General features: G+C 53.0%; 8 protein-coding genes across 8 annotated transcripts; 2 read left to right on the top strand and 6 right to left on the bottom strand.

Moving 5' to 3' along the window:
* Positions 1-1,286: 1,286 nt before the first annotated feature.
* Positions 1,287-5,594, top strand: BDV17DRAFT_177442 (U6 snRNP complex subunit PRP24). Its single transcript, XM_073754886.1, has 3 exons — positions 1,287-3,978; positions 4,026-4,253; positions 4,302-5,594. The coding sequence occupies exons 1-3, from the start codon at positions 1,396-1,398 to the stop codon at positions 5,376-5,378; spliced, it is 3,888 nt and encodes a 1,295-aa protein (XP_073612555.1). The 5' UTR covers positions 1,287-1,395; the 3' UTR covers positions 5,379-5,594.
* A 784-nt stretch (positions 5,595-6,378) lies between these two features.
* On the top strand, positions 6,379-7,238 carry BDV17DRAFT_294151 (uncharacterized protein; the record flags this gene model as incomplete). The annotated part of the gene is made up of 3 exons (XM_073762780.1): positions 6,379-6,478; positions 6,615-6,967; positions 7,062-7,238. 3 exons carry the CDS (start codon positions 6,379-6,381, stop codon positions 7,236-7,238), a joined length of 630 nt encoding a protein of 209 aa, XP_073612554.1.
* Positions 7,239-7,786: 548 nt separating this feature from the next.
* On the bottom strand, positions 7,787-9,274 carry BDV17DRAFT_177415 (putative pathogenicity factor). The gene has a single exon (XM_073754885.1). It carries the CDS (start codon positions 9,124-9,126, stop codon positions 8,293-8,295), a length of 834 nt encoding a protein of 277 aa, XP_073612552.1. The 5' UTR covers positions 9,127-9,274; the 3' UTR covers positions 7,787-8,292.
* On the bottom strand, positions 7,923-8,282 carry BDV17DRAFT_294150 (uncharacterized protein; the record flags this gene model as incomplete). Its single annotated transcript, XM_073762779.1, has 1 exon — positions 7,923-8,282. The coding sequence occupies one exon, from the start codon at positions 8,280-8,282 to the stop codon at positions 7,923-7,925; it is 360 nt and encodes a 119-aa protein (XP_073612553.1).
* Positions 9,275-9,422: 148 nt separating the features above from the next.
* BDV17DRAFT_294149 (uncharacterized protein) lies at positions 9,423-10,925 on the bottom strand (the record flags this gene model as incomplete). Its single annotated transcript, XM_073762778.1, has 2 exons — positions 9,423-10,526; positions 10,581-10,925. 2 exons carry the CDS (start codon positions 10,923-10,925, stop codon positions 9,423-9,425), a joined length of 1,449 nt encoding a protein of 482 aa, XP_073612551.1.
* Positions 10,926-11,434: 509 nt separating this feature from the next.
* Positions 11,435-13,941, bottom strand: BDV17DRAFT_283725 (uncharacterized protein; the record flags this gene model as incomplete). The annotated part of the gene is made up of 2 exons (XM_073760404.1): positions 11,435-13,661; positions 13,712-13,941. The coding sequence occupies 2 exons, from the start codon at positions 13,939-13,941 to the stop codon at positions 11,435-11,437; spliced, it is 2,457 nt and encodes an 818-aa protein (XP_073612550.1).
* Positions 13,942-15,760: 1,819 nt separating this feature from the next.
* Positions 15,761-17,704, bottom strand: BDV17DRAFT_271164 (amino acid permease/ SLC12A domain-containing protein). The gene is made up of 4 exons (XM_073758770.1): positions 17,345-17,704; positions 17,143-17,293; positions 16,189-17,086; positions 15,761-16,117 (listed from the first exon to the last, which is right to left on the bottom strand). Exons 1-4 carry the CDS (start codon positions 17,653-17,655, stop codon positions 15,795-15,797), a joined length of 1,683 nt encoding a protein of 560 aa, XP_073612549.1. The 5' UTR covers positions 17,656-17,704; the 3' UTR covers positions 15,761-15,794.
* Positions 17,705-18,285: 581 nt separating this feature from the next.
* Positions 18,286-21,986, bottom strand: BDV17DRAFT_271161 (bifunctional cytochrome P450/NADPH--P450 reductase). Its single transcript, XM_073758769.1, has 4 exons — positions 21,582-21,986; positions 20,687-21,531; positions 19,046-20,637; positions 18,286-18,982 (listed from the first exon to the last, which is right to left on the bottom strand). The coding sequence occupies exons 1-4, from the start codon at positions 21,721-21,723 to the stop codon at positions 18,304-18,306; spliced, it is 3,258 nt and encodes a 1,085-aa protein (XP_073612548.1). The 5' UTR covers positions 21,724-21,986; the 3' UTR covers positions 18,286-18,303.
* Between the last annotated feature and the right edge of the window lie 562 nt (positions 21,987-22,548).

Genomic DNA, 22,548 nt, shown 5'->3' with positions numbered 1-22,548 from the left:
AACAGCTTCATTCAGTCAGCTTTGGATACGGAGGACTCTACAGCTCTTCATCGTTGATTTTTCATTCTTCTAGAAATTAATTTCGATTCTTTAGTCACTTAACAAAGCAACACACTAAATCAGGATAAATCCGCGCTCGTTGATATTACCCGGCCAGGTCAACTGCGACACAACACCCGATTAGGAATTATGCTTTGGCGACCTCGACATCGTTCCATCCTCACTAGCACAGGCAGGTCGCTTGAGTCGACAGAATGAGGCGAATTTGGAATGCTTGCCTCGTCGGCTGTTACAGCATCGTCCGGTAGGCTCCATCGTCCATAGGGTACGGGAGGCGGGTTGTGGACCTGATAGATGGCAGTGCTCCCTGCTCCGTGGCAGAGCTTGAAGGCAGGCCGAGTCTGTGCGCTGTCTGAAGTTTCTTTCTAAGGGTGCTGTCAGCAGACAGACTCAGAGGCCCAGAGCACAGCGCTAGTGTAGGCCGCAGAAAGGAGTAATTTGTGTAGTTGGTGCAATTTGTATAGCAGGTGCTATGACGTAGGGAGCAGATTTTGCAGCAGAATACCCCAGTCCCAGCTCGTTAATTTGGATGTACATACGGAGTCGCTATAGTCTTCATGAACAAGCCAGTCTCCAGAGAATCTGAAACGCAAGGACAGTGTACTCAACAACGGGAAAGGAAACAAGCACGACTATCATCCTCAGCCTGGCATTTCTCTTTCGTCTCCCGTTTCTCTGCCGAGCTCTGTCTTTCGTCCACGGTCCATCTCCACTACCGTCGATCCACTGGTTCAGGCTCTGAGTCTGTCTGTGTCTGACTTCCAACTTCGCTCTTTTCCTGTCTTCTCTTCCTCCAGGCTTCTCTGTACGTCGCTGCGTCTCCTATGACTTTCCCCCATCACGCTGCTGACCGTTTACACTTTTAGAAGCTTCTCCCTGCTAGAGCGCGTCTTCTAGCTTCTTCCCCCCATCCTCCTGTCTCCGTCTGGATCGGTCTCGTTTCGGCCTCAACATCCGGTGCTTCACCTCGTCTTCGCACGAGCCACCCGTCCACGGTCGAATCCCCTCAATCCTGCATCGGCAGACTATACGTTCGGACAAGCTATCTGAAGTGATTCTATTTTCCTTCTCTGTCGCCTCGTGTCGTCTCCAGTCGTCCACGGTCCGCCCGCGCATTCTGAGACACCCCGTTCGACCACGGTCGTGGAGCTGGATAGTCTAGAACCAGGGCAGGAATGGACTCGTTGATGAGGAAACTGTGGGCTGCTCTATAAGGAATTAATTTAATATTCCATTTCCCTAATAACCTCTCCCTTGCGTCAGCACCTTGCTGCAAAACATCGCGCCTTCCTTGTCCGGTCCATGGTCGCCTGTCTTCTATAGAACGATTTGACGATGGACATCAATTCACTTCTCTCGCCGCAGGATGCGAACTCACAGTCCGGGCGCTCAACGCCCGCCGCAACGGGGTATCCCAGCAACGTCGCCGCCACCACCGCTGTTCCAGTGTCCGGACCAGGGCCCAAACCTCTACGAAAGAGTCGCGCCGCCGCGAACCGTCCGCCCATGGCTTCTTCACCGCTCGCGCAACAAGTCCATGCCCCTCCACAAATGCCTGAACCCTCTCCGCCCGCGTCGATGAGTCCCGCTGTTGGCATGGGAGGCAAAAGTGGCAGCGGAACACCTCCAGCTGCAGACCTTCAGAGCTCACGACAACCGTCCACGCCAGGAATGGATACTCTCGCTGATCTTGCATCCATGCAACATCATCAACCCCCGCGGCCGGAACATCATCAGCCTCCGCGGCCGGGCGCTGCCATTCTTCGAGCCGATTCATACGAACTCTCGCCATCAACAATGTATCCTAAAGTCAACCAGATCTCACATAACACCCCTACCCCACGCTCCTCCTTTGATATTGCCATGTCGGACGGTCCGAGGGAGAGCGCCCGGAGAGATTACGCTGCTTCATCGTTACTTCCCGACGCTCGACGAATGGCGACCGAGTTATTCGCTCGTATCCACGTCAACCCCCAGTCCTACGACGCGCACGTCGATTTCATCCGCCTACTACATGACGGCTTTGTAAACCACGTTTACCCACCAAACAACCCTGAAATCCACGGTGAACCCCGAGAGTACGACCTACTAAAAGATATGAGGACCGCTCGAGAAGAGATGGATAAGCTTTTTGCTATGGGTGAAGACCTATGGGCAGAATGGATCCAGGATGAAAGTATGCTGGCGTCCTCAGTGAACGAACGTATCGCGGTGATGGAGCTTTGCCAGCGGTCGATCGAAGAAGAGTACGGTAGCACCAAGCTTTGGGCCATTTATGGCGAGTGGGTGCTATACCTTTACAACGCGGCACATGGTGATGCGAGTCAAAGCCACTGGTCGGAGGAAGACAAATTGGTGGGCCGCGAAGTTTTCACTTGGCAAAGTGTCTTGGATACATGGCAGAGAGGAGCCGACGCAACAAGGTGGCGGATACACGATAGTCACCTCGTCTGGGATCGGTTGCTTGAATTTTCGGTGCGAGATTTGTCTCGAAACCCGTCGCAGGACAAGGCCGAGCGAGTACGAGAGCTGTTCGATATCCGACTGCAAACCCCTCATGCCACATGGGATCAGACATTCCAGGCATTCTCTAGTTTCGTCTCAACTTACTACAACCCGAACTACGAAAATATCATGGCGGATACGGCAGGGAGATACGCCACCCCCGTCAAGGATCAGTATGCGGCGCGCGAGGAGTTTGAGATTCGCCTCCGCAACGCGACCGAAGCCGGGGACCGCGCTCAGGAGTGGACGATTTTTGCCGAGTATATTGAGTGGGAGCTCAACCGTAAGAGCCGGAGACGCTCAAATTTTGACCTCACAAACGCCATTTACCAACGTGCCGTTCTGCGATTCCAGACCGATGCGAACATTTGGGAGGACTATATCATGTTCCTCATTGATGAGGCGATGCACGGACATCGGCATACGACAACAATTTCAGCCCTTGACCGAGCGACTCGACATTGCCCCGGCTCTGGTACTTTGTGGTCACAGTACTTGCTCAGCTCGGAACGCGAGGGACAAAGCTTCACGAAAATCGCTGACATCAAGCACAAGGCGACGAGCACTGGCTTGCTCGACGTCGGTGGTCTGGAAGAAGTGCTCAAGGTGCATACGGCATGGTGCAGCTACCTTCGCCGACGTGCTTTCCTGACCGAGGCAACTGACGAAGACTTGGATGTAGCTGAAGTGGGCATTCGTTCTGCGATTGAGAGTGTCCAAGAACTCGGTGAGAAGAAATACGGTCGCTCGTACGAGGGCGATCCGCTTTTCCGTCTCGAACGGATCTACATACGTTACCTGAGTGAGAGCGGCAGCTGGGACAGCGCGCGAGAAACATTCAAGAGCCTCGTCGGGCGTCGTGGTAACAGCTACGAATTCTGGCTGACATACTATCACTGGGAGCTGGTGTCTTGGAGCAAGTTTGTCCAAGGCGAAGCAACTGTTGATGCCGCCCGCCGAACGCCCAACCCCAGTTTCGCCACGGCCGTGCTGAAGCAGGCCATCAGACGGACAGACCTGGACTGGCCGGAGAAGATTATGCAAACGTACATCTCCCACTGCGAGGACTACGAAGACTCTGAGGAACTACAGCTTGCGGCTCTGGAAACCCGGAAAGCGATGAGGGCCATCAACGCGCGCCGCGAGCGGGAAGCTCGAGAGGCCGCGACTCTCCAGGCTCAGCAAGCTGCAGCAGCGGCGGCGGCCGAACCCTCAGAGACTTCGCAGCCTGAGAAGAGAAAACGAGAAGAGGAGGCTACAGTGAATGGAATTCCGGCCAAGAAGGCGCGCGCTGAAGAGACGCCTGTTAAAGAAGCAGTCGCACTTCGGCGTGATCGCGAGAATTCTACAGTAGTTGTCAAGAACTTGCCCAAGGATATCACAGAGCACAAAGTGCGGCAGTTCTTCCGTGATGTAAGTTGCCTTTACTGGTTACAATTGCATCCAGCTGACTTTAGTAGTGTGGTGCGATAAACGGCGTACGGATGCTGCCCGGAGAAGACGGCTCCTCGGAAGTGGCCATGATCGAGTTCAACTCCCAAGACGACGCTGTAGCTGCGCAAACTCGTGATCAGAAGATCATTGACGGAAACACCATCCAGATTCACTTTGGATCGGAGACGACCTTGTTCATCACCAACTTTCCCCCGACCGCTGACGAGGCGTACATTCGGGATTTATTCAGCACAGTAAGCTATCTCACCCAATCGTGAACGAATTGAGACTAACGTGTATAGTATGGCGAAATCCTCGATATTCGATTCCCATCCCTCAAATACAACACTCACCGCCGATTTTGTTATCTCCAGTTCAAGACTTCTGCAGCTGCTCATAGCGCCACGACATTGGATGGGTCGACAGTCGGCAACGGACTTCATCTAGTCGTCAAGGTCTCGGATCCAACGCGAAAGCAAGTTCGACAGGGCCCAATGCACGAAGGGCGAGAGGTTCACGTATCGAACGTTGATTGGAAGGCCAAAGAGGAGGATCTCAGAGAATTGTTCTCTCAGTTCGGCACCGTGGAGCTGGTGCGCATTCCTAGAAAAGTCGACGGTGGTAGCAAGGGTTTCGGGTACGTTGTTTTCAGTACTAAGGAGGAAACAAATGCAGCGCTCGCGCTGCACGAACAGGAGTTTCGGAAGCGCCCGCTTCATGTCAAACTCTCCTCTCCTCAAGGAGCAAAACGCACAGCAGCAACGGTGGTCTCCCGGGTCGGAGGCTCACAATCTCCTGCGCGGGAAATGAATGGCGCTTTGCCGCCGGGCGATCTGGAAGAACCAACTGGTGAGCGGAGGGATCGCACACTTGGCTTGATGAATGTCCCCGATACGGTGAACGATGCTCGGATTCGGGCTCTGGTCGAGCCATACGGAAGGCTCGTCAAGGTCGTCCTGCGCCCGGACCATCAAGGAGCGATTGTTGAATTTGCAGATGTCCACGATGCGGGCAAGGCGGCTTTGGAATTGGAGGGCCAGGAACTCTCACCAGGACGTAAGCTCCATATCGGACCGGTGGGCGAGATGCTCAAGCAATCTGCAGAGAGGAAGCAAGCAACTGGCCAGGCGAAGGCAAAGGATAAGCCCAAGAACACAAGTCTAGCCCCAACAGCGCCTATTAAACGACCGCCGCAACCCGGCGGCCGGAGTGGGAAGCGCGGACACTTAGGAGTGAAACGCGCGACTGCACCGGCGCAAGCGCAAGCAACGAGCACCACGACGACAACGACAGCCTCTGGCGAGGGGCCGGAAAAGAAGAGCAACGACGACTTCCGAGCGATGATCCAGCGGAGTCAGGGGGAATCCGAATCACAATGAGGGCGCAAGCGCAAGCGCATGGTTGTAACGGCTGCATTGCATGACGGGTCTTCTCTACCTTTTCAGTTTTAATTCTCTATCTGACGACGGAATCTTCAACTTCATCTTCATCTTCGTTCTGGCATCTCTTTGTTCGCTTGTATTCTATTCCCAATTTCCAAACTTGCGTCGTTCTGTTGCCTTGCCTTGTCGACGGCGTGTAGACTAACCACTATAGCTCTGTTTCTTTTCTTCACGTTTTCTGCTCTGAAGCCTGAAGAGCTGAGATGGCGATTTAAGTCCCACAGTTACAGGTTAGATCTTCATTAGCTATAGCTCTTTGCTTTTTCCCGTTTATGGAGTATCAAGCTGCAGTGACGTCAGCGGGCAGCGTTGAATGAAGCTATTCAAGACCACCCCGAAACAAGCCAAGCAAGCATAATGATGGCTGGATTAAATGTCCCGGCGCTCAGACTCGACTTCTACTTTGTAGCGAAAGTACCTCTCGTCCTCTAGACTACGTACTGATAACGCTATCGCTTGGATGCAGCTCGCCTTGTCGTATGACCATAACCCAGCGGTAGTAGCGGCTATTGGCTGGACAGTTGGAGCAAAGCAGGATTGGCAGGATTCTTCAGATCAGATGAATTATTTCAGTAGAGTCGTAGTGTTCTCGAGAGACTAATGAGGTGGTACAATGTCGCGATCAGGTGAAATTGCGTCTGTGCTCTACCTTAGTCGACTCTGTCTCCCGCTCTCCTCACCACAAACCGCATCTCGACTCTCCTTGATTACTAGGTGTTCTCTCGCTATACCCTTGTTATCCGACCAATCTTATCGCATCTACTCGAGACTGCGACCGAGTGTGAGCTCTAACTGGGAGAGTCTCTTTCCCACTCCAGTTCCACCGCATCCGGGGTAACCTCACCTATCTGCCAACGTCAATCTTGAATCTTCTGTTATCTACCGCACGGCTGCCTGCGTCATCTCTCACCAGTCAACACCTCCCTCCAAGTCCAAGATGGACTTCCACCTCATCCCGCGCGGCGAAGACCGCAACTACACGGGCTTCCTCACAAAAACAATTGTCTACACTGCCTCGCTCATCGTCTTCCTAGCTGGTACCGTTCCTCCTCTCTTCGCACCCCTTCCTATTTCTACCTACCTACCTACCTATTCAACCCCTCACCACATTGGAATCAGACCAACCTCACTAACGGACCACTCAATTTTTTCTTTTTTTTTAAAAAAAAACAGCATTCGCCCTCTCAATGGCCTCCATCATCGTCCCAAACTGGGTCTCGTACCACTCCTCCCATCCAACATTTCACTACTCCTACGGACTACACAGACGATGTTCTTCATTAACAGATACCTGCGAGTCGTTCCCCCGCCGCGACGAGTGTCTCGGTGAGCAGCGCTACTTCTGCTCCATGTGGCGGACGACTGCATTCTTGATGAGTTTCGCGGTCGTACTGCAGGGGATAAGTGTGGTCGCATACCTGATTGTGCTTTCGGGTGGGAAGAGGTTGAGGGAGGAAGGGTGGAGGGTTCTCAGTGCGTTAATTTTGTTATCTGTTGTTGTCCAGGCGGCTGGGATGGCTATTGTGGTATGTATTGACCGGCTCCAGTATTCTGAATATACATATTTGAGTGGAGAGGGGGATGGGCTAATGATTCGATGGGATGTGATGGTGGAAACAGACATACCTAGTCGACAACGCAGAAGGTCCGTTCTTCCCAGGCTGGCGCCTCGACGAATCCTGGATTTACTGCACCGTGAGCTCGTGCGTGAGTGTGTTCTCTGCTGGGGCGTTGATTGCGGCCGCGCAGAGTCTGCCAAGTGAGGGCGGGTATGAGCTGATTCCGGATAATTCGTGATACCCGGCCGTCTTGATTTCTTTTCTTGATCCGGCTTTTATCTCCCTCTCATTTCGCTTTCGTCGTCTCCGTCTCCGTTGTCAATCGGACTTAAATGGCGTGTTCGTGCTCCCTTATTCTCTTTGACTTCTCGATTAGCGTGCTGTTTAAACCGTTCATTGATACACGGACACCATGGACGAGATGCGATGTGTCTGGCGTCGTTCCGGTTGATCTTCGACATGACTATGACTAAGGATGTGGATGTGGATATGGATATGGTTCTTGTCTTGCTGCGTTTGTTGCTTATGCCGTGAGTTAACCCTTTATAATATATAGGCAGGCGTCAAGCTACGATGGTATGGATACGATTGTTCGGATAATGTTAAAAATGTTAATGAGGGCTTCTAAACACGGAATTCTAGGCCAAACGTCGTCTATTTCAGTGCAATCTAAACCAAACTCACCTTCCAAGCCTGCGGCAATTCAACCTTACACCCTCCGTCTCTTGACCGACGTCTCTGTATCAGAAAAGCTAAAGTTTGGGCAAGATAAAGCACCAGGTCGCGGGCGCTTCGCACTCGCTATGATGCCCGTCTCGAGAACAGACTCGGACCAGTAAGAAGAAGTTGTAGAGGAGGGACTCGTCGAACCCGCGCCATCATTCTCATTCTCGCCTCAATCTCATCGCTTTCAAGTTCACCCTCAGCCCTCACCCACTTCTTCTTCCTCGTCTCTGAAAACCGGCAAAATCTCAACATCTGGAAATCTGACATCCGTCTTCAGCTTAATGCCCCGATTACCTCCATCTTCACCGACAGAATCAATATCCTTCTGAATTCGCCCAACCAGTTCCTCAACCTGTCCAAACGAGACGACTTCGCCGGCGTGCGTCTGGATCCAGTTCACCAGCCAGGACGGGACGGGTGAGGGGACGGCCGGGCGGTTCTGTTTCTGTGCGCGAGGCTCGGTGGCTTTAGGGTTGGTATCTTCATCTTCATCTTCGTTCTCGTCTTCGTCCTCAGTTCCAGCATCAGCATCAGAACCAACCCTCCTCGACTTCATTTTCAACCTCTCAACCTCTCCTCCTCAACACCACGTTAAACCCATCCACCCCTCCCCAGATTCTTATCCGCCCAAGCGCATCAAGGATAAACCCGCACTGGGCCCTCGCCCACCCAGCACCTGCTGTCCACGAGGCGGAGGCGTTGGCGGAGCCAGACCGATACCGCGTCCGCGCATAATGCTTCCGGCAATAGTGCTTCCATATCCAAGGTGGGATCTGTCTCGTGGAGGACTTGTTCCGGCCGAAGACGTGCGAGATCATTTTTCTTAGGGGTGCTGCGGTGATTGTTTTCGTTCTGCTTGTGGTCTTGTTTGTGAATGGGCAAGGGATCGGATGGTTGAACGTGCATTCTATTAAGGTTGTGGTTGAGGTTGAGGTCGGGAGGGGGTTTGTGCTTGGAGTGTAAACTGGTGGTTGTGTTTCTTCGTCGTTGCTGTAGTCATTGGAGTCTCGGAACGGATCTTGCTTTGAACTTGTTGTCTTTCCTCTTCCTTCCCTTCTCTTTGGGAGGGAAAAGGGGAGGATGCAGGAAGCCTCGTTAGGGCTCTTGGTTGGGTGGTATCGGTATCTGCCACTGCCACTGGATGCTGAGGGTTGATGATCAGATCGAGCTCGGTCTGGTTCTTCTTCCTCGTCCTCTTCCTCTTCCTCATCTTCGTCTTTGTCGTTGTCGTTGCTCGCCTGTCCATATCCAGGTCCGGGAGCAGGTCGTCCTTTTCCCTCTCTCGATCCGACCCCCGACGAAACAATCCGATACTTATTCCTAATCTCGTCTCCATCTTTCTCTTCCACATTATCTTTATCTTTGTCTCCGGTCGATGCGAATCCACATCCATCCATCATATCAACGTCAGTATCGTTGTCGTTACGATGGCAGACATCAGGATTAAAACCACCACTGAAGTTGAAAGAAGGACCGCCTCCAGGCACAAAACCCGCAAGTGCATCTGAACGAAGTAGATCCGGGCCGGGAGGGACGAAAAATCTAGCGTCTGAGTCGTCCTCTTCCAGCCTTAGATCATGATCTTGGTTTTTAGGACTCTGTGGGAAAGAAGAAGAAGAAGCAGACACCACCACCGGTCGTGGCCGAGGCGCCCTGCCTACCGACGAAAGACAAGAGGACCTCGCTCTCGCTCGGTTTAGTTCGATGTCGTCGTATGTGGCTTGTTGTGGAAGTTCGTCTTCTGATATCGTGTACGTCTGCGTGTCTTGTCTGGTGTCCGCTTGGGCGGTGGTGGTGCTGGTGCCTGGGGTTTCGTGGGACGGTTTGCGGTCTGATTGGATCTTGATAAAGGTCTGGCTTCGAGGGAAGAGCTAGAAGCAGAAGCAGAAACAGAGGTGTTTCCAAGTTCCCGATCTAAATCAGGCCTCTGGCCGGGCTGATTATCTCCATCCCTATGTCGGATAGACGGGCCAAAGCTAGATGCGACAGCGACGTGAGACACGTCACTGAGATCCTCGGAAGCTTCACGAGCACATACGTGCCGTCGTGATTGCTCTCTTTCTCTTCCTTCAGCTTCCTCTCCACCTCCAGCCATCCCCAAATCCAACCAACCCCGGGCCTCAAACCCCTCACCAACCCGATGCAAAAGTGCCCGCACATCCCGAACTACCTGGTCAACTCCTTCAAGCCCCCGCTGTGCTGTCTTCAGCCGATTCCAAAGCTCGACAGTAGAAAGGATACTGAGGTCCTCGCTTTGGCCCCGGTTCTGGCGGTCTTGATGTTGATGTCCGATCACCCGCTGTCCTAATGACAATACATCCGCGCGCTGGAGATACCCCCGAGCCTGAAGTTGAACCCGAGCTTGAGCCTGCTGAATCAGGATCTGGACCCCACGAACAAAAGCATTAATATCCTCGTTTGTAATCTCACGACCATGTTCCTCGGCGGCGGGCATCCACTCGTAAACTTCGTGGGGCAATATGCGTATGTGCTGGGCGGCCTGTGACGGTGTGGTTCTGGTGATGTTGATGTTGATGTCGATGTCGATATCTTCGCCTTCGTCTTTGTAGCACCGCAGTACATCTTCATCCCCATTCTCCTCCTCGTCGCCGTCGCCATCTTCACCATCATGATTGTCACCGTTCACTTCATCATCCCCGTCCCCGTCCCCATGCCCATGCCCATGCCCATCTCCAAACCGCCAATAGACGAAATCAATCTGCCCCTCATCCAACCCCATCAATCTCAACAACCCCTTATCCAAGTCAACGATCCGTTCGCCAAAGACCTCGAATACCTCCTAAATCATGTCCAAGTCCTCTTCTCCCGTTGTGTCTAAGTCTAGTGTCGGAACCGGGTATTCGTCCTGATCCACGAAGAACGGCGACGGCGAGGGTGAGGATGGCGATGACGGCGACGAGGAACGCAATTGTGGAAGAGGCGGAGGCGTAGTCGTAGGCATCGATGGCCGTGACGGCGATTTATAAGCTCTATAGTATCGATTCGCAGTGTATGGGTGTGTAGTGCGGTAGAAGTGACGGTCGCGGAGGCGGGGAATGGGGCGGTTGGGGGTACTCATTCTGCTTCTGGTGAGGGAGGCATTACGAGTGTTGCTGGTTGAGGATGACGAGGAGGATGAGGAAAGGTCGGTCCTGGGTGAGAGGGAGGTTCTTCGGCGGTGGTTGCGGATGGGAGGCATAATGATCGTGATTGTGATTGCGAGGTATGAGTAGATAACGTAGCGGTGGCGTATGGTTGTGAGAGATTGTTGCGGTGCTTGATGGGCGTCGCCTGAAGAGGTATGGTCAATGTTCTGAGTAAAGAGTCCGTCGTGGGAAATGGAGTCTGGGGTAGAGAGAGATAGGCAAACAGGTTAAGGAGTAAAAAGACAGACACCAACTTATTTATACTAGATCTAATCCATATACCAAACAAATCATTGTTCTGTAAGTGATATAGTACAACAAAGAAGGAGAAAACAAAAACGTGAAGAAGCCAAAAGGTCTGCCTGCAAGTGCAAAGCAGCAAGAGCAGGAGAAGAATTTAAAGAAAAAAGACCCAAACGCCTGTGATGCATGTTTTTCATCGCTCTCATGGTCATTCAATCTGGAATATCGTTGTAGCTGTATGTTTGCTGCCCTTTCTTGTGCCTTGTAGGTTGTGTATATTCTTTGTGTTCAATTTCATGTTGCTGGTTCGACGACACGACTATATCGCGTATCCAGCAGGCCTAGGAACGTATTTCCGCATCGTGCCTCTCGAGCTGAACCCTACGGACCCAATATCAATCGAGCTGAGCTCCCGGCTCAACGGATCTTGGCCACGTCCCGTCGGCGCACCAATCGGTACCTTTGCTGGAATCGGCGGTCCAATGGCAGCAGGAGCGTACATTGGCGATGGAGACGGCGATACCGAGTGTCGACGCGGTTGTGGGTTTGGAGACGGCGTGCTATACGTCCGGCCGTGTCTGGTACCAGTACTGCCACCGAACCCAGGACGTCCGCGGCTGTAATCCACCCGGGCTAGCTCATTGCTAGTTATGTACGAAGATGTGGGACGTTCCTTGGGTGGCGCTGGAGGTCCCGTTCGCGGGGCTATCCTGGCCGGTGCGTTCTTGAAGCGGACGATCACGCCAGGCTTCCGCTTTCGGTCCGGTTCCGGTGCCCAGGTATCCGTGGGAAGGTGGTCGGACGGGTCAATCTCACGGCCGTCGTCACCGATGATAGGGCCGTCATCACGCGCTGCCGCGGCTTCACTTCGTCGTGCTGCTTCCATGGCCTCCGCTGGAGTTGTGTAGGCCGGCGCCGGATCTTTGGTGATGGATGAGCGGGATGCACGCGGGTTGAACGAATCGAACGAGTCAGGCGAGAACGGAGTCGACGAGGTTGAGACTGTAGAGCCGCGGCCTCTGGAAGGAGGTGGCCGCGGGCTGACCGATTTTCGCAGTACAAGTTGCTGGCTAGGAACGTCTCCGCCAATCGATCTTCGAGTGACAAGCGAGCGACGATAGTCCTCTGTGGGCGGGTTATTCGGGTACGGAAGCGGTACAGGTGACGGCTCGCGGCTGACTCTTCGGGGGAGATCGTCTTCAAATATCTGGCTGCGTCTCCGGATTTCATGGACAACCCGTTCCGACTCGGCGTCTGCGGCAACCGGGTCAAGCCCAGCGACCAGGCTGGGCGGCATGGACGGTTCGTTCGTAACCGGAGGGAGACCTTGGAATTTGTCCTCCAGCATCAGCTCCGTAGGCTGGGGAAGGGTCATATCTTGGGTCCGCGGGGCGTACTCTGGGGAGTAAGCTTTGTACGAAGGAGTTGGTGACAGTACTAACTGCTGGCTAGTGTGAACCAATCCTGACCGGTGAACGGGCGGGGGAGGTGGTGGTCCTTCCTCATATTCATCTTCCACGCTTGGCTGCATTGCTGCATACTCGGGGTGGTAATCACGCCCGGAACGGCCGGGGCTGCGGCCCCTTCTGGGATGCGAGTTGCTGGAATAACCGCTTTCCTGCGGGTATTCAAGGCGGTGACGCCCGGGCATGCTGCTGCCATGGTATCGAGCTTGAGGCTCTTCTGCATACGCGTACTGCTCTTGGTACGGATGGCCGTAGTGGCTGATAGGCCGCGGAGCTTCTTGGACAGGTGCATGCAGGTCTGCTTCGTATGGATCCTGCCTCATCGACCTATAATCAGCAGGAGGCGTGTTGGCGTAGCCGGAGCGTGGCCTTGCGTAGTACTCCTGCTCTGCTCGCGAGTAGGGATCTTGCGGGTAACCCTGCGGCTGACGTCTCGGTGGAGGATGACTCGATTGTTGGAAGTCATCTGGTGTTTCGTAGGTTCGTGGACGTGTGGCCAGCGGCGGTATATCGTATTGGACCACTGGCGGCGCTGTGCGAGGCTGGGGGGCATAATCCATGCCAGAGCTCGAGGGAGGAGTGGGGATGCCATCGTAAGCTGGCCGGGAGGGCATAGGCGCCGGGGCGGAGTAGGCTTTCTCGGGTGCAGGACGTGGTGCGGAGCCGGTAGGGTCGGTTGGTAGAGGACGTCGCTTGACCTCTTTCAGCTGACGCGGACCTGCCAATGACGACGATGATGACGGCGCCGGCGACGGTACAACTGGCGCGGCGGGGGCCGGCCTGCTGCTGGGCTTGGGAGCCCTCTCCGTAACTTGGATTCCTGTCCTCCGCTCAATAACGGCCACATCCTCCGGTCTAGTATCGTAATAAGTCATCTCGAGACGGATCTCGCCGGCATACTTTCCACGAAACTGCAGGGTATGCCACTGGTCGCTCTGACTGCCGCCAGGGATAATGAGGTCTTGCAGGTCAATCCACGTCTCGCCAATGATGTCGGTTCGCTTGTCATCGTTGAAAACGGATAGCTTGAGGCGGAAGTAGTCGGGGGATTCGTGCACGGTGAAGCGGAGTTCCTGATCCCTATACGAGATTAACCGGGTAGTCTCTTGGTAATTCACCGCGATACGTACCATTTGGGTGTTTGGCCTCCACGCAAGTCGGTGTTGGTCTTCTTGGCCTCTTTTCCCAACCGCGCTGCGCAGTAAGGGTTCTGCTTGCCCATGGTTTTCTTGTTGGGAAGGTTCTTTGCACGGTCCACGACGGCCACCAGGGTACCAATGGCCGGGCCGTCGACGGACATGTCGGCGAAGATGCCGGCAGCATGGCCTACACTGGTTGATTGAAGTGACCTGGCTGTCATTATTGAAGGCTTTGAGAGAAGAAAGGAGAGACGAGAGAAAGATGCTACCACATCTGTCAAGTCAACAGTTGTTGAGCACAGAGTACTGAGCAGGCGGACGCAAGGTGGGATCGATCGAACACGGCACACGAAGGAAGGGATGGAGATTTGTACAACTGGCCAACTGGGGTCAATGACTGCAGCAGATAGGGAGAAGCAGTCTCGGAACTGAAGACAGGAGAGAGTTGAGAGAGAGAGGTGAGACAACATCCAGCTGGAGAGGGAGACGAGGGGAAACAAATCGCGTCGGCTTATCGAGGCCCAGCCCGTGATTGGCCAAGACCCGGATTTGGGAGGCTGGGGGGTGGCTGGTGATGGGGCACTGCCTGCCTGCCATTGGCCGATCGCCAGTTCCTGCATCGACCTGATCCTGGTCCGCCCCACTCGCAATACGGCCTGTTACGCCCAAATTACATACATAAACTTTATCCTGTACAACGCACACTTGTGTCTGGGTGAGGGCATACATGCCGAGTAGTGCTAGGATAGGGATACAGTACCACAAGAACGATATATTGTATATGCTGAAAGGACAATTGCAGAAAGAGGCCAATGCTGTTGCCTGAGTAAAAATAGATCGGCCGAAATCAAGGAACTCGGGAGCCTGACGTGATGATCTCACTAGTAATGCGTTAGCCTCCACTAAGCCCTGTCACTCTTCTGCTTCTCAGTTCTGGCCCGGTTCCCGAGTGGACCGATGACTGCAGCTGGAGCTAGGCGACTCTTTCCTATTGCATAGCTGAGCTATCTGAGCTCGCTGGGAAAGGAGATATGTGACGCGGTGGTCAGCCTTTGATTTACAGCTCTCAACTACGAAGTATTAGGGCCAGTGCAAAGTTCTGGTTCTCTAACCCACCTGCTACGTACTCTGTATGTAGTCACTGACTAGTACCGAGTCAGATCAACTCGAGACAGGATCTCCACGGGCTATGGACCATGACCCTAAAGCCTCGTTTCAGGCTCTGCATCTTGATCAGAAGGTGATCTTCCCTGCAGCTTCACGTTGTGCCTGAAATGACCCACTGGAGGTCCGTCTTCGGCCTCAACGGTGCCTCCACAGTCCGCAGTCCACAGCCAAGGACGCACTACCGGGTTTAACTGTTAAACTGTCACTGGTAACTGGGGAGGATATGTAATATAGAGCTTCGTTTTCCCGTCTGCGTTTCCTTGGCTTCCTTGAGATCATTACTTGATCTCTAGACGGCTCGGAGATTGTTAGTGAGCATCGACCGAACGAATACCTTGAACTCGGGTCTAGGGCTCTGCAGTACTTTACAGATCACGGAATACATACAGAATATGGCGTCAACTATTCTCGCATTTCTGGTAGAAGTCTTTTCCGTGGGGTGAACTAAGCAAGGTCTTCGGTTTGGCTTCCGTCAAAAGCATCAAAAAGAATCTGTTGTTCCCGCTGGGGTGTAAAGATATATGCGTGAAGAGACTAAGTACTCCAGGAAATGCTTCAACAACAACTGATAGGGAGCATTCAGTTCTATTTGCCTCCATATATACAGAAGCAAAGCCTCCTTCAGTCCATCTCCAGTCGCTGCCAATGTTTCAGTATATCGGAGGTGCGAAGCCAATTCGTGGTTGACCTTCGAGCCCTAGTGGGAGGCTGGGAGCCGCGTTCCATAGGTAGTAGCACTCGATCTGCTGGGATGACCGGAACGAACATGGTCTCAGAACCGGGCTGCCAGAATGTGTCATATATGTCCGTTAGGTACCCCAGGTGGGCCCAATGTTTTCTGTATGCATGGAGTACGAAGGAAGTACCATAATTGCTCATTGCAAGCTACTCAACTACATGCCATAGCTCAGCTCAGAACCCTCCCATCCTCCCCAATAGTCGTAACCCCCCGATCTCTATCTCTATCTCCATTATCCACGTCCACATCAGTCTTGACCTTGACCTCTCTAGCCTCGATCTCAACCGCACTCTTCTCCGTATCACCAGAACCCGGCACACCATCAAGCACAAAACCACCCAGCCCCGTCATCAAATCCATATCCCGCGGTAGAACACGGCGTGCATCCTTCCAGAATCGCCAGAAGAGGAAGTTGCCCACGTATACTACTATCCCGATATATCGGAGGATAAATGTATCGGCTTTGAAGTGGGGGATAAATGTGTCGTATCCTGTGGGTGCTGATGTTAGATATTTTGTTTCACTTGGGGGGTTGAATTGGGTGAGATGGGTGTAGACGTACCAGAAAAGATAATGCAGAGCACGGTGATCAAGAGCGAAAAGTAAGCCCCATAAGGCTGGAGTATACCAAAGTATGACACCCCCTCAAGACAAATCCCCTGGGCGTTCAAACCGCGTCGAAAATTAAGGTACGAAAGTAAAATGCTGAGCCAATTCAGAAGCGCAAAGATAGTAGTCAGCGTAACGAAATAGTCGAACACAGTAGACGCCGATTTCGCAGCGTTCATGTATCCGAGAAAACAGAAGAGCACCGCAACAGCAACACCATAAATCGGTACGCCGCTCTGCAATGTCTTCGCAAAGATCCTCGGTGCCTGACCGTCCTTAGCGAGCCCATACAACGAGCGAGACGCGCAATAGATATCCGAAGCAGAAGCACTCAGGACGAAAACGAGAAGCCCTGCATTGACAATATCCGGGAGGACCTTAATCCCCGCTGACGAGATCGCAACGACAAAAGGCGATGCCGCGGCAGAGGTAGATTGCTGAGTTGCATCGACGAGTTCCGGATCTGTATATGGAACAGCCATGGTCAGTGCCCAGGCGCCAATAATGTAGAAGATAAGAATCCGCCAAAAGGTCTGCCGGATGGCGACGGGGATGGTCTTGCGGGGGTTGCTGGCCTCGCCAAAGGCCATTCCGACGACTTCGGTCCCCGTGTATGTGAAGCATGCTTGGATCATGCAGGCCCACCAGCCCAGTAGATATCCTTTTTGGCCGTCGAGCAGGTATTGCCCAAATGAGCCTGGTTCGTGCCAGTATGCGAAGCCGATCGTTTCGCCGCTGGGGGATCCGCCGGCGGAAATGATGAAGCAGCTTAGGATTAGCATTGTTATGATCACGATTTTGATGCAGCTGAGAATGAACTCGGATTCGCCGAAGTAGTTGACGTGTAGGACCTGGACGAATTGAGTTGGTTTTGCTGGCTTGATAATTCAGGTTAGGGCTGACGGACGTTGATGAGGATGATCGCAGCGCCGAATATTGTGATCCAGATAGCCACATTCAGGTCCGGCCGCCAGTAGTGGACTATTAGACCTGCTGCGGTAAGATTCGTAGGCGTTCCAATAGCATAACTCAAGAAGTAATTCCACCCCGTAGCAAATCTAGAAAAAGACCGGTCAAGTAAATCCGCAAAGAACGTTCATAGTACTCACCCCAAAGCAGGATGCGCATACCGACCCGCATATCCAGAGAACCCCTTGTTCATTGGGATATACGTCGCCATCTCACCCAGGGCCGTCATGACGAAGAAGACCGAGATCCCAATAAGAACGTAAGCAATCAACAAATTCGCCGGCCCACCACGCGTTAACGCCGTGCCAGAACCGATAACAAGACCTGTTCCCATCGAACAAGCGATAGCCAGCATGGCGACTTGACGGCCTTTGAAGGCTCTCGCCAATTCACTTCCATTTTCGGTTGACACCTCGGCGGCGACTTTACCGCGCTCTTCGACGTTGGACATGGTGTAGACGGGCTGATCTTGGTAAGCCCATTGATAAGGTAGGAGCGAGGCCGGTGATTATATATAAGATCCAGAGAGTTGGAGAAGTCGCCGGCTTATTCTCATACTAGCCCGTGGGGATGCTCGTGCGACGCAGATCGGACGTGATCCGTCCGGGAGCTGAACAGAGGCAAGGAGATGAGAATTTTCTGTTTCAAGTGTTAGCTGCTAGGGATGCAGTCCATCATGATACGGGATATGTGCCCTTGCAGATTTAAAGCCATGATCGAGCGTTCTCCGTCTGTTAGACCCTAGGTGCGATGGGAGATTGGTAGTAATCTTGAAGTAAGGGACTATGAGCTGAGAAAACACTTGATCGTACAAGGGCCGGTGTCCTCGTGGTCCGTACTAAGCGGGCTTTAGAGGACAACTGGTCAAGTTTGCTGATCAAGGTATCTGGCGCTGGTTCAGTTCTTGCAAAACCCCATACTCTTCCTTTTCCTTGCCCTTGTTAGCATAGGCTGAATAGGGCTACGTAGCCTACATATCATTTTTGCTGCTCGTAAACCTGTACCCCGTAGGTCAACGGAGTTGATGGAAAGGTAAACTCATGACTCAACCAAAAAAAAAAAAAAAAAAAAAAAAAAAAACCATAGCTGTGATTGCGCTCTACGTGAAAATATCCATGACAAACCTCTCGTTCCGGACCTGTTCCAAAAGCTTTCTAGCCGCTTCATCAGTCAAACCCTTAAGCTCCTTCAAGAGCCCAACACAAGCTGTCTCAACAGCCGCGCCCACCTCCCGACTGCCACAGACATAGAGCTTCGCGCCCTTCTCCCAGAGCTCCCAAATTGTCTCCTTATCTTTCATCATCCGGTGCTGAACGTATTTGCAGCCCGCCGACTCACCGTTTGTGTCCGTTTCCGTCTCCGTTTCACGTGAGTACGCCCTCTTGATAACTACCGCCCCCTGCTCTTCGTACCAATCGAATTCCTCGCGGTATAGGTCATCGGCGCGGCTGCGACAGGCGAAGAAGAGCACAGCTGGCGCCAGATGTCTGCCGGTAGCGATTTGCGCCGACCGCTCCTGGATGAAGCCGCGAAAGGGCCCGATGCCTGTGCCTGCGGCAACGCAGATGATTGGTGTTGTCCCGGGGGTTAGAGGGAGATGGAACGCGGTGTGGGAGGGGCGGACGGCGACGTGGACCATGTCATTTACGGACAACTGAGAGAGGTAGGTGGTGGCGACGCCCATGTGTCGTCCTTGACCTGATAGCGATGGCTCGTCGAGGACAGAGTATGTAATGGAGACATGGTGTGGGTGCATAAGCGGGGACGATGAGATGGAGCTGGTAGGGGGTGTGTTAGTACTGCTGTAGCAGTAGTAATCAAAATGGAAGGAGCCGACTCACTATTGCCGGATGCGCATCGGCGGTAGCATGGTAAGGAACAACTCCAGGGGCAGTTGGACGTTGGGGAAGAGTTCAAGCAGATCGAGGATGGAGGTGCGCTTGCGCATGATCTCCCTGTCAAATTGCTCCCCGGCTAAGCTTCCCAGTTTCTGTTGATCACTATACGCCGGAGAAAATTCCGCGAGAGTCAGAATGTCCTTCCTTGTGGCTGGCTGGCCCAGCTCTAGGTATGCACTGAAAATATCCCAAGCCGACGTCTGTTGCTTCATCGGTAGTGCAACTTGGCGCTCTCCGACAATCAGTAGAACGGCATCCCACGATAGTCTGAAGCGGCGGAAAGCCCGGGCCACGGTTTCTCGAGCACTAATCGGAAGAACGCAAAGATAGTCGCCCGCGCGATAGGACGTGTTTGTAGGGAGCTTGATCTCGAGATGCCTCTTTGAAGCAGCGTCAGTGGGCCCGCAAAGGGCCCTGGCATCTGCAACAATGGCTTCGCTCAGATCTTGCCGTAGAGTAGAGCAGCGAGGCGACAGCACCTGAACCTCCAGATTGGCTGATGTTGTGCGGTGTTGATGTTGCTGCCCAAACTTCTTCAAGGCGGGCCAGAGAGCATTCTCTTCCCAGCTTTCAAAATCAGTAAACGAGTCCCTGTCATGTGTATCTGTAAGACCGATCGCAGTGATGCGCTCCGCGCCGTGGTCCGCTAGAGCAGAGTCAATGAGTTTTGGTATTCTGTGGAACGTGCGAGCCCATTCACGGTTTCCCACTCCATACACTGCGTACTGGACCCCCGCCATAGAAATGGAATCGTCAGCCTTGAGTCCACAAAGCCAAGAAACAAATTGAGCCGCATTATCGGGTGGTTGTCCTTCATAGGACGAGGTAACAATAATGACTGGTTCGCCGGGGCGGAGACTGTCTCTAGCTTGGTCGAGAGACTCAACAATCTCTGCTCTGAACCCTTGGGAAGGCGCGTCGGCAGCTAGTCGGCGCGCGAGGGTCTCGCATGTACCACTGTTGGAGCCGTAGAAGATGCGAAGTGCGGTCCTCTTGCTATTGGTGCAACCATGGCCCTTGCTAAAGGATGCAGCATTTGCATTCTCCTCAGAGGTCGTTACGCCCCGGGCTCCGCTCAATCTATGCTCGAGGTCAAGGGGGGACATGCCGTGTCGCAAGGAAGCCCTGACACGCAGATCCTTAGGTTTAATGGTAAGAGTTTCCACCAGCCGCAGCCTGTACTTGGGGTCATCCATGGAAAATGTAAAGTTCTGCAAGAGTATAGAGACAGCCAGCAGCATTTCTTGCCACGCAAACGGCCGGCCAATACAGGCGCGAGAACCATTGCCAAAAGGCTTCCAACAGTTGGGAAATTCTTTTTGCAGGCTTTTAGAGTTCTCATCAAGCATTCTTTCAGGCTTGAACTTGTCAGCATCCTCGCCGTACACCCTAGGGTCAAGATGGGATCGGGTGAAAAATGGGGCGAGAACTTCACCCTTGTGAACGTGATATTTCCCGCCCAGGAGTGTGTCTGCCAACGGCTCCACGGTAATACCTGGAATTGGAGAGCAGAGCCGAAGCGTTTCACGAAGGGCCTGTTAATCAATTAGTTGTTATTCGACGCATGAAGGGACAGGCACTCACGGCTGGGATGTATTTGAGCTTGAAGATCTTATGGATGGTGATGGGATCACGCCCCATTACCTCGTCGACCTCCTCTTGAGCCTTCAGATAACAGTCCGGGTTTTTAAGAATCTCATAGAAAAAGAATGACAAAGTGCCAGAAGTCGTTTCGTGGCCGGCAATCAAGAAGGTAATCAGATTATCCGTGATGCTTGAATCGCTCATCTTCTTCCCTGTTTTAGGATCTACACCGTTCATCATTGCCGCTAGAAGATCCCTCTTTTCGTTGCTAGTATCGACCCTGCGTTTTTGGACAATCTCATCGGAGATATCCCTCATCTGCTTGATGTCTCTGTGGAATTTCTTAGTCACTGCGCGGTAAAATAGTTTCGCCATCGCAGGCCTCGAGTATCGGTTGCCAGCTTCGACGAGAACATCACCCATGTTGTGAACAAAGGGGTGTAGGCTCTCCCGGTAGAAGGAATTGAAGCGAAAGTTCATACTGCACAGAGCGATTGTGTCCAGAGCCAGTCGTGTGAAGTCCTCCGTGACCGCGATAGGGGTGGCGGCGCCGTGTCTTGCCCATTTCAGTACGAGCTGGGTCACCACATCGAGCATCTCGGGGAACATCTCCCTGATCGCCACGGGCCCAAAGGCAGGGAGTAGAATTCGATGTGCAATGCCCCAATTCTCCTCACCGTCCTTCGCTGTGAATAGTCCGTCGTTGACAAGATGGCGAACCTCGCCAAGTTCCGAGTTGATGGACTTGCAAAATCTGCTTTCGTCGCAGGCCTCATTGATTAGTTCCTGTGATCCTAGTAAAACCATGGTCTTGGAGCCAGGAAAACGCAAGCGATATATGTCACCTGCACGTGGGTTAGTTACTTTCAATATTCGAACCAGGTTCGCGCTATACCATATGCATCGTGAAGACGAAGCAAATCTTGCAACGAATCCTCTGATTTGAACTCGCCAATATTTCCTAGAAACGGGACGCCAGAAGGCTCTGGTATCGGGACCTCCCCCTCGTTAGTAGAAGGGTCCCTGGGGCCAGCCATGAGTTAGAAACGAATGTCGATAGTTGAAGAGATGAAAGGACAATAAGGGACGAATCCTGTTTCACAAACTGCTATCTTGTTTCACCAAATGTATGAGACTGGATTATGTATAATTATCCAGGTTGTCGGGTCCCGCGGGTCGCGTATCATTCTGGTGGTCTTGCAGCTCCGCGGTCTCCGAGGAGCGGCCCCAGTACGTAGATCTACGATCCCTTTTGTGGACTGCAAGGCTGCTCTCGCTCCATAAACTCCGGGGATTACCGGCAGAAGCATGACTACGAAATCACGAAGACTTTCGATCAACGGATCAGAGCGAACAAGGCCATGGGATTGAGTGATTGCGACGTCTGATTCAGTCATAGGAACTTGCCAACACGGGAAGCAGCGTATGGATTCGCCGCCTGGAACTAGTAGGAGCGCGAAGTCAACGAGACATGAGAGGCAGCTCATAAAGATCGTGTGGTGGGTTGACGCCGGATCGACACTGGGGACCAACTTCCGATCTCAAATGAACCGCAAAGTAGTTGTGAGAACGATACTCATCTGGGACTTCTTATCGACGGTGGCAGAGTGCCTGGAATCGTGGGTAATGGTGGGTAGGACGTCGTTGAATTCCATGGCCATAAACCGCACTCCGCGACGCAGTTGTTCTACCGTCAGTGGAGCGAACGAGCAAAGTATCAAGGAAATCAGCACTTGGGCTCAGCAGTATACTGGGGTTTCAGGCCCAGTATATTAGCTCGTAGTAGCTGGCAATATCTCACCAAGGCTAATTGAAGGAATGAATCCTGGAATTTGCCCACAATGTCGACTAACGAGTTCTTT

The sequence above is a fragment of the Aspergillus undulatus genome, assembly GCF_047715775.1.
Source record: "Aspergillus undulatus strain CBS 261.88 unplaced genomic scaffold BDV17scaffold_50, whole genome shotgun sequence".
Classification (NCBI taxonomy): Eukaryota; Fungi; Ascomycota; class Eurotiomycetes; order Eurotiales; family Aspergillaceae; genus Aspergillus; species Aspergillus undulatus.
Note: the sequence above shows the minus strand (reverse complement) of the source record. Positions and strands in the feature narration are given on the sequence as shown.

Excerpts from the sequence above, each read along its gene's own strand:
- BDV17DRAFT_177442 (XM_073754886.1), top strand. The coding sequence starts at position 1,396 with ATGGACATCAATTCACTTCTCTCGCCGCAGGATGCGAACTCACAGTCC. Across the intron at positions 3,979-4,025 it reads TGCGGCAGTTCTTCCGTGAT|TGTGGTGCGATAAACGGCGT; the intron begins GTAAGTTGCCTT and ends TGACTTTAGTAG. Across the intron at positions 4,254-4,301 it reads TTCGGGATTTATTCAGCACA|TATGGCGAAATCCTCGATAT; the intron begins GTAAGCTATCTC and ends TAACGTGTATAG.
- BDV17DRAFT_177415 (XM_073754885.1), bottom strand. The coding sequence starts at position 9,126 with ATGATGGATGGATGTGGATTCGCATCGACCGGAGACAAAGATAAAGAT.
- BDV17DRAFT_271164 (XM_073758770.1), bottom strand. The coding sequence starts at position 17,655 with ATGTCCAACGTCGAAGAGCGCGGTAAAGTCGCCGCCGAGGTGTCAACC. Across the intron at positions 17,294-17,344 it reads TATGCGCATCCTGCTTTGGG|ATTTGCTACGGGGTGGAATT; the intron begins GTGAGTACTATG and ends GTCTTTTTCTAG. Across the intron at positions 17,087-17,142 it reads CTGCGATCATCCTCATCAAC|GTCCTACACGTCAACTACTT; the intron begins GTCCGTCAGCCC and ends CAATTCGTCCAG.
- BDV17DRAFT_271161 (XM_073758769.1), bottom strand. The coding sequence starts at position 21,723 with ATGGCTGGCCCCAGGGACCCTTCTACTAACGAGGGGGAGGTCCCGATA. Across the intron at positions 20,638-20,686 it reads AGCTCAAATACATCCCAGCC|GCCCTTCGTGAAACGCTTCG; the intron begins GTGAGTGCCTGT and ends ATTGATTAACAG. Across the intron at positions 18,983-19,045 it reads CCGATGCGCATCCGGCAATA|CTCCATCTCATCGTCCCCGC; the intron begins GTGAGTCGGCTC and ends ACCCCCTACCAG.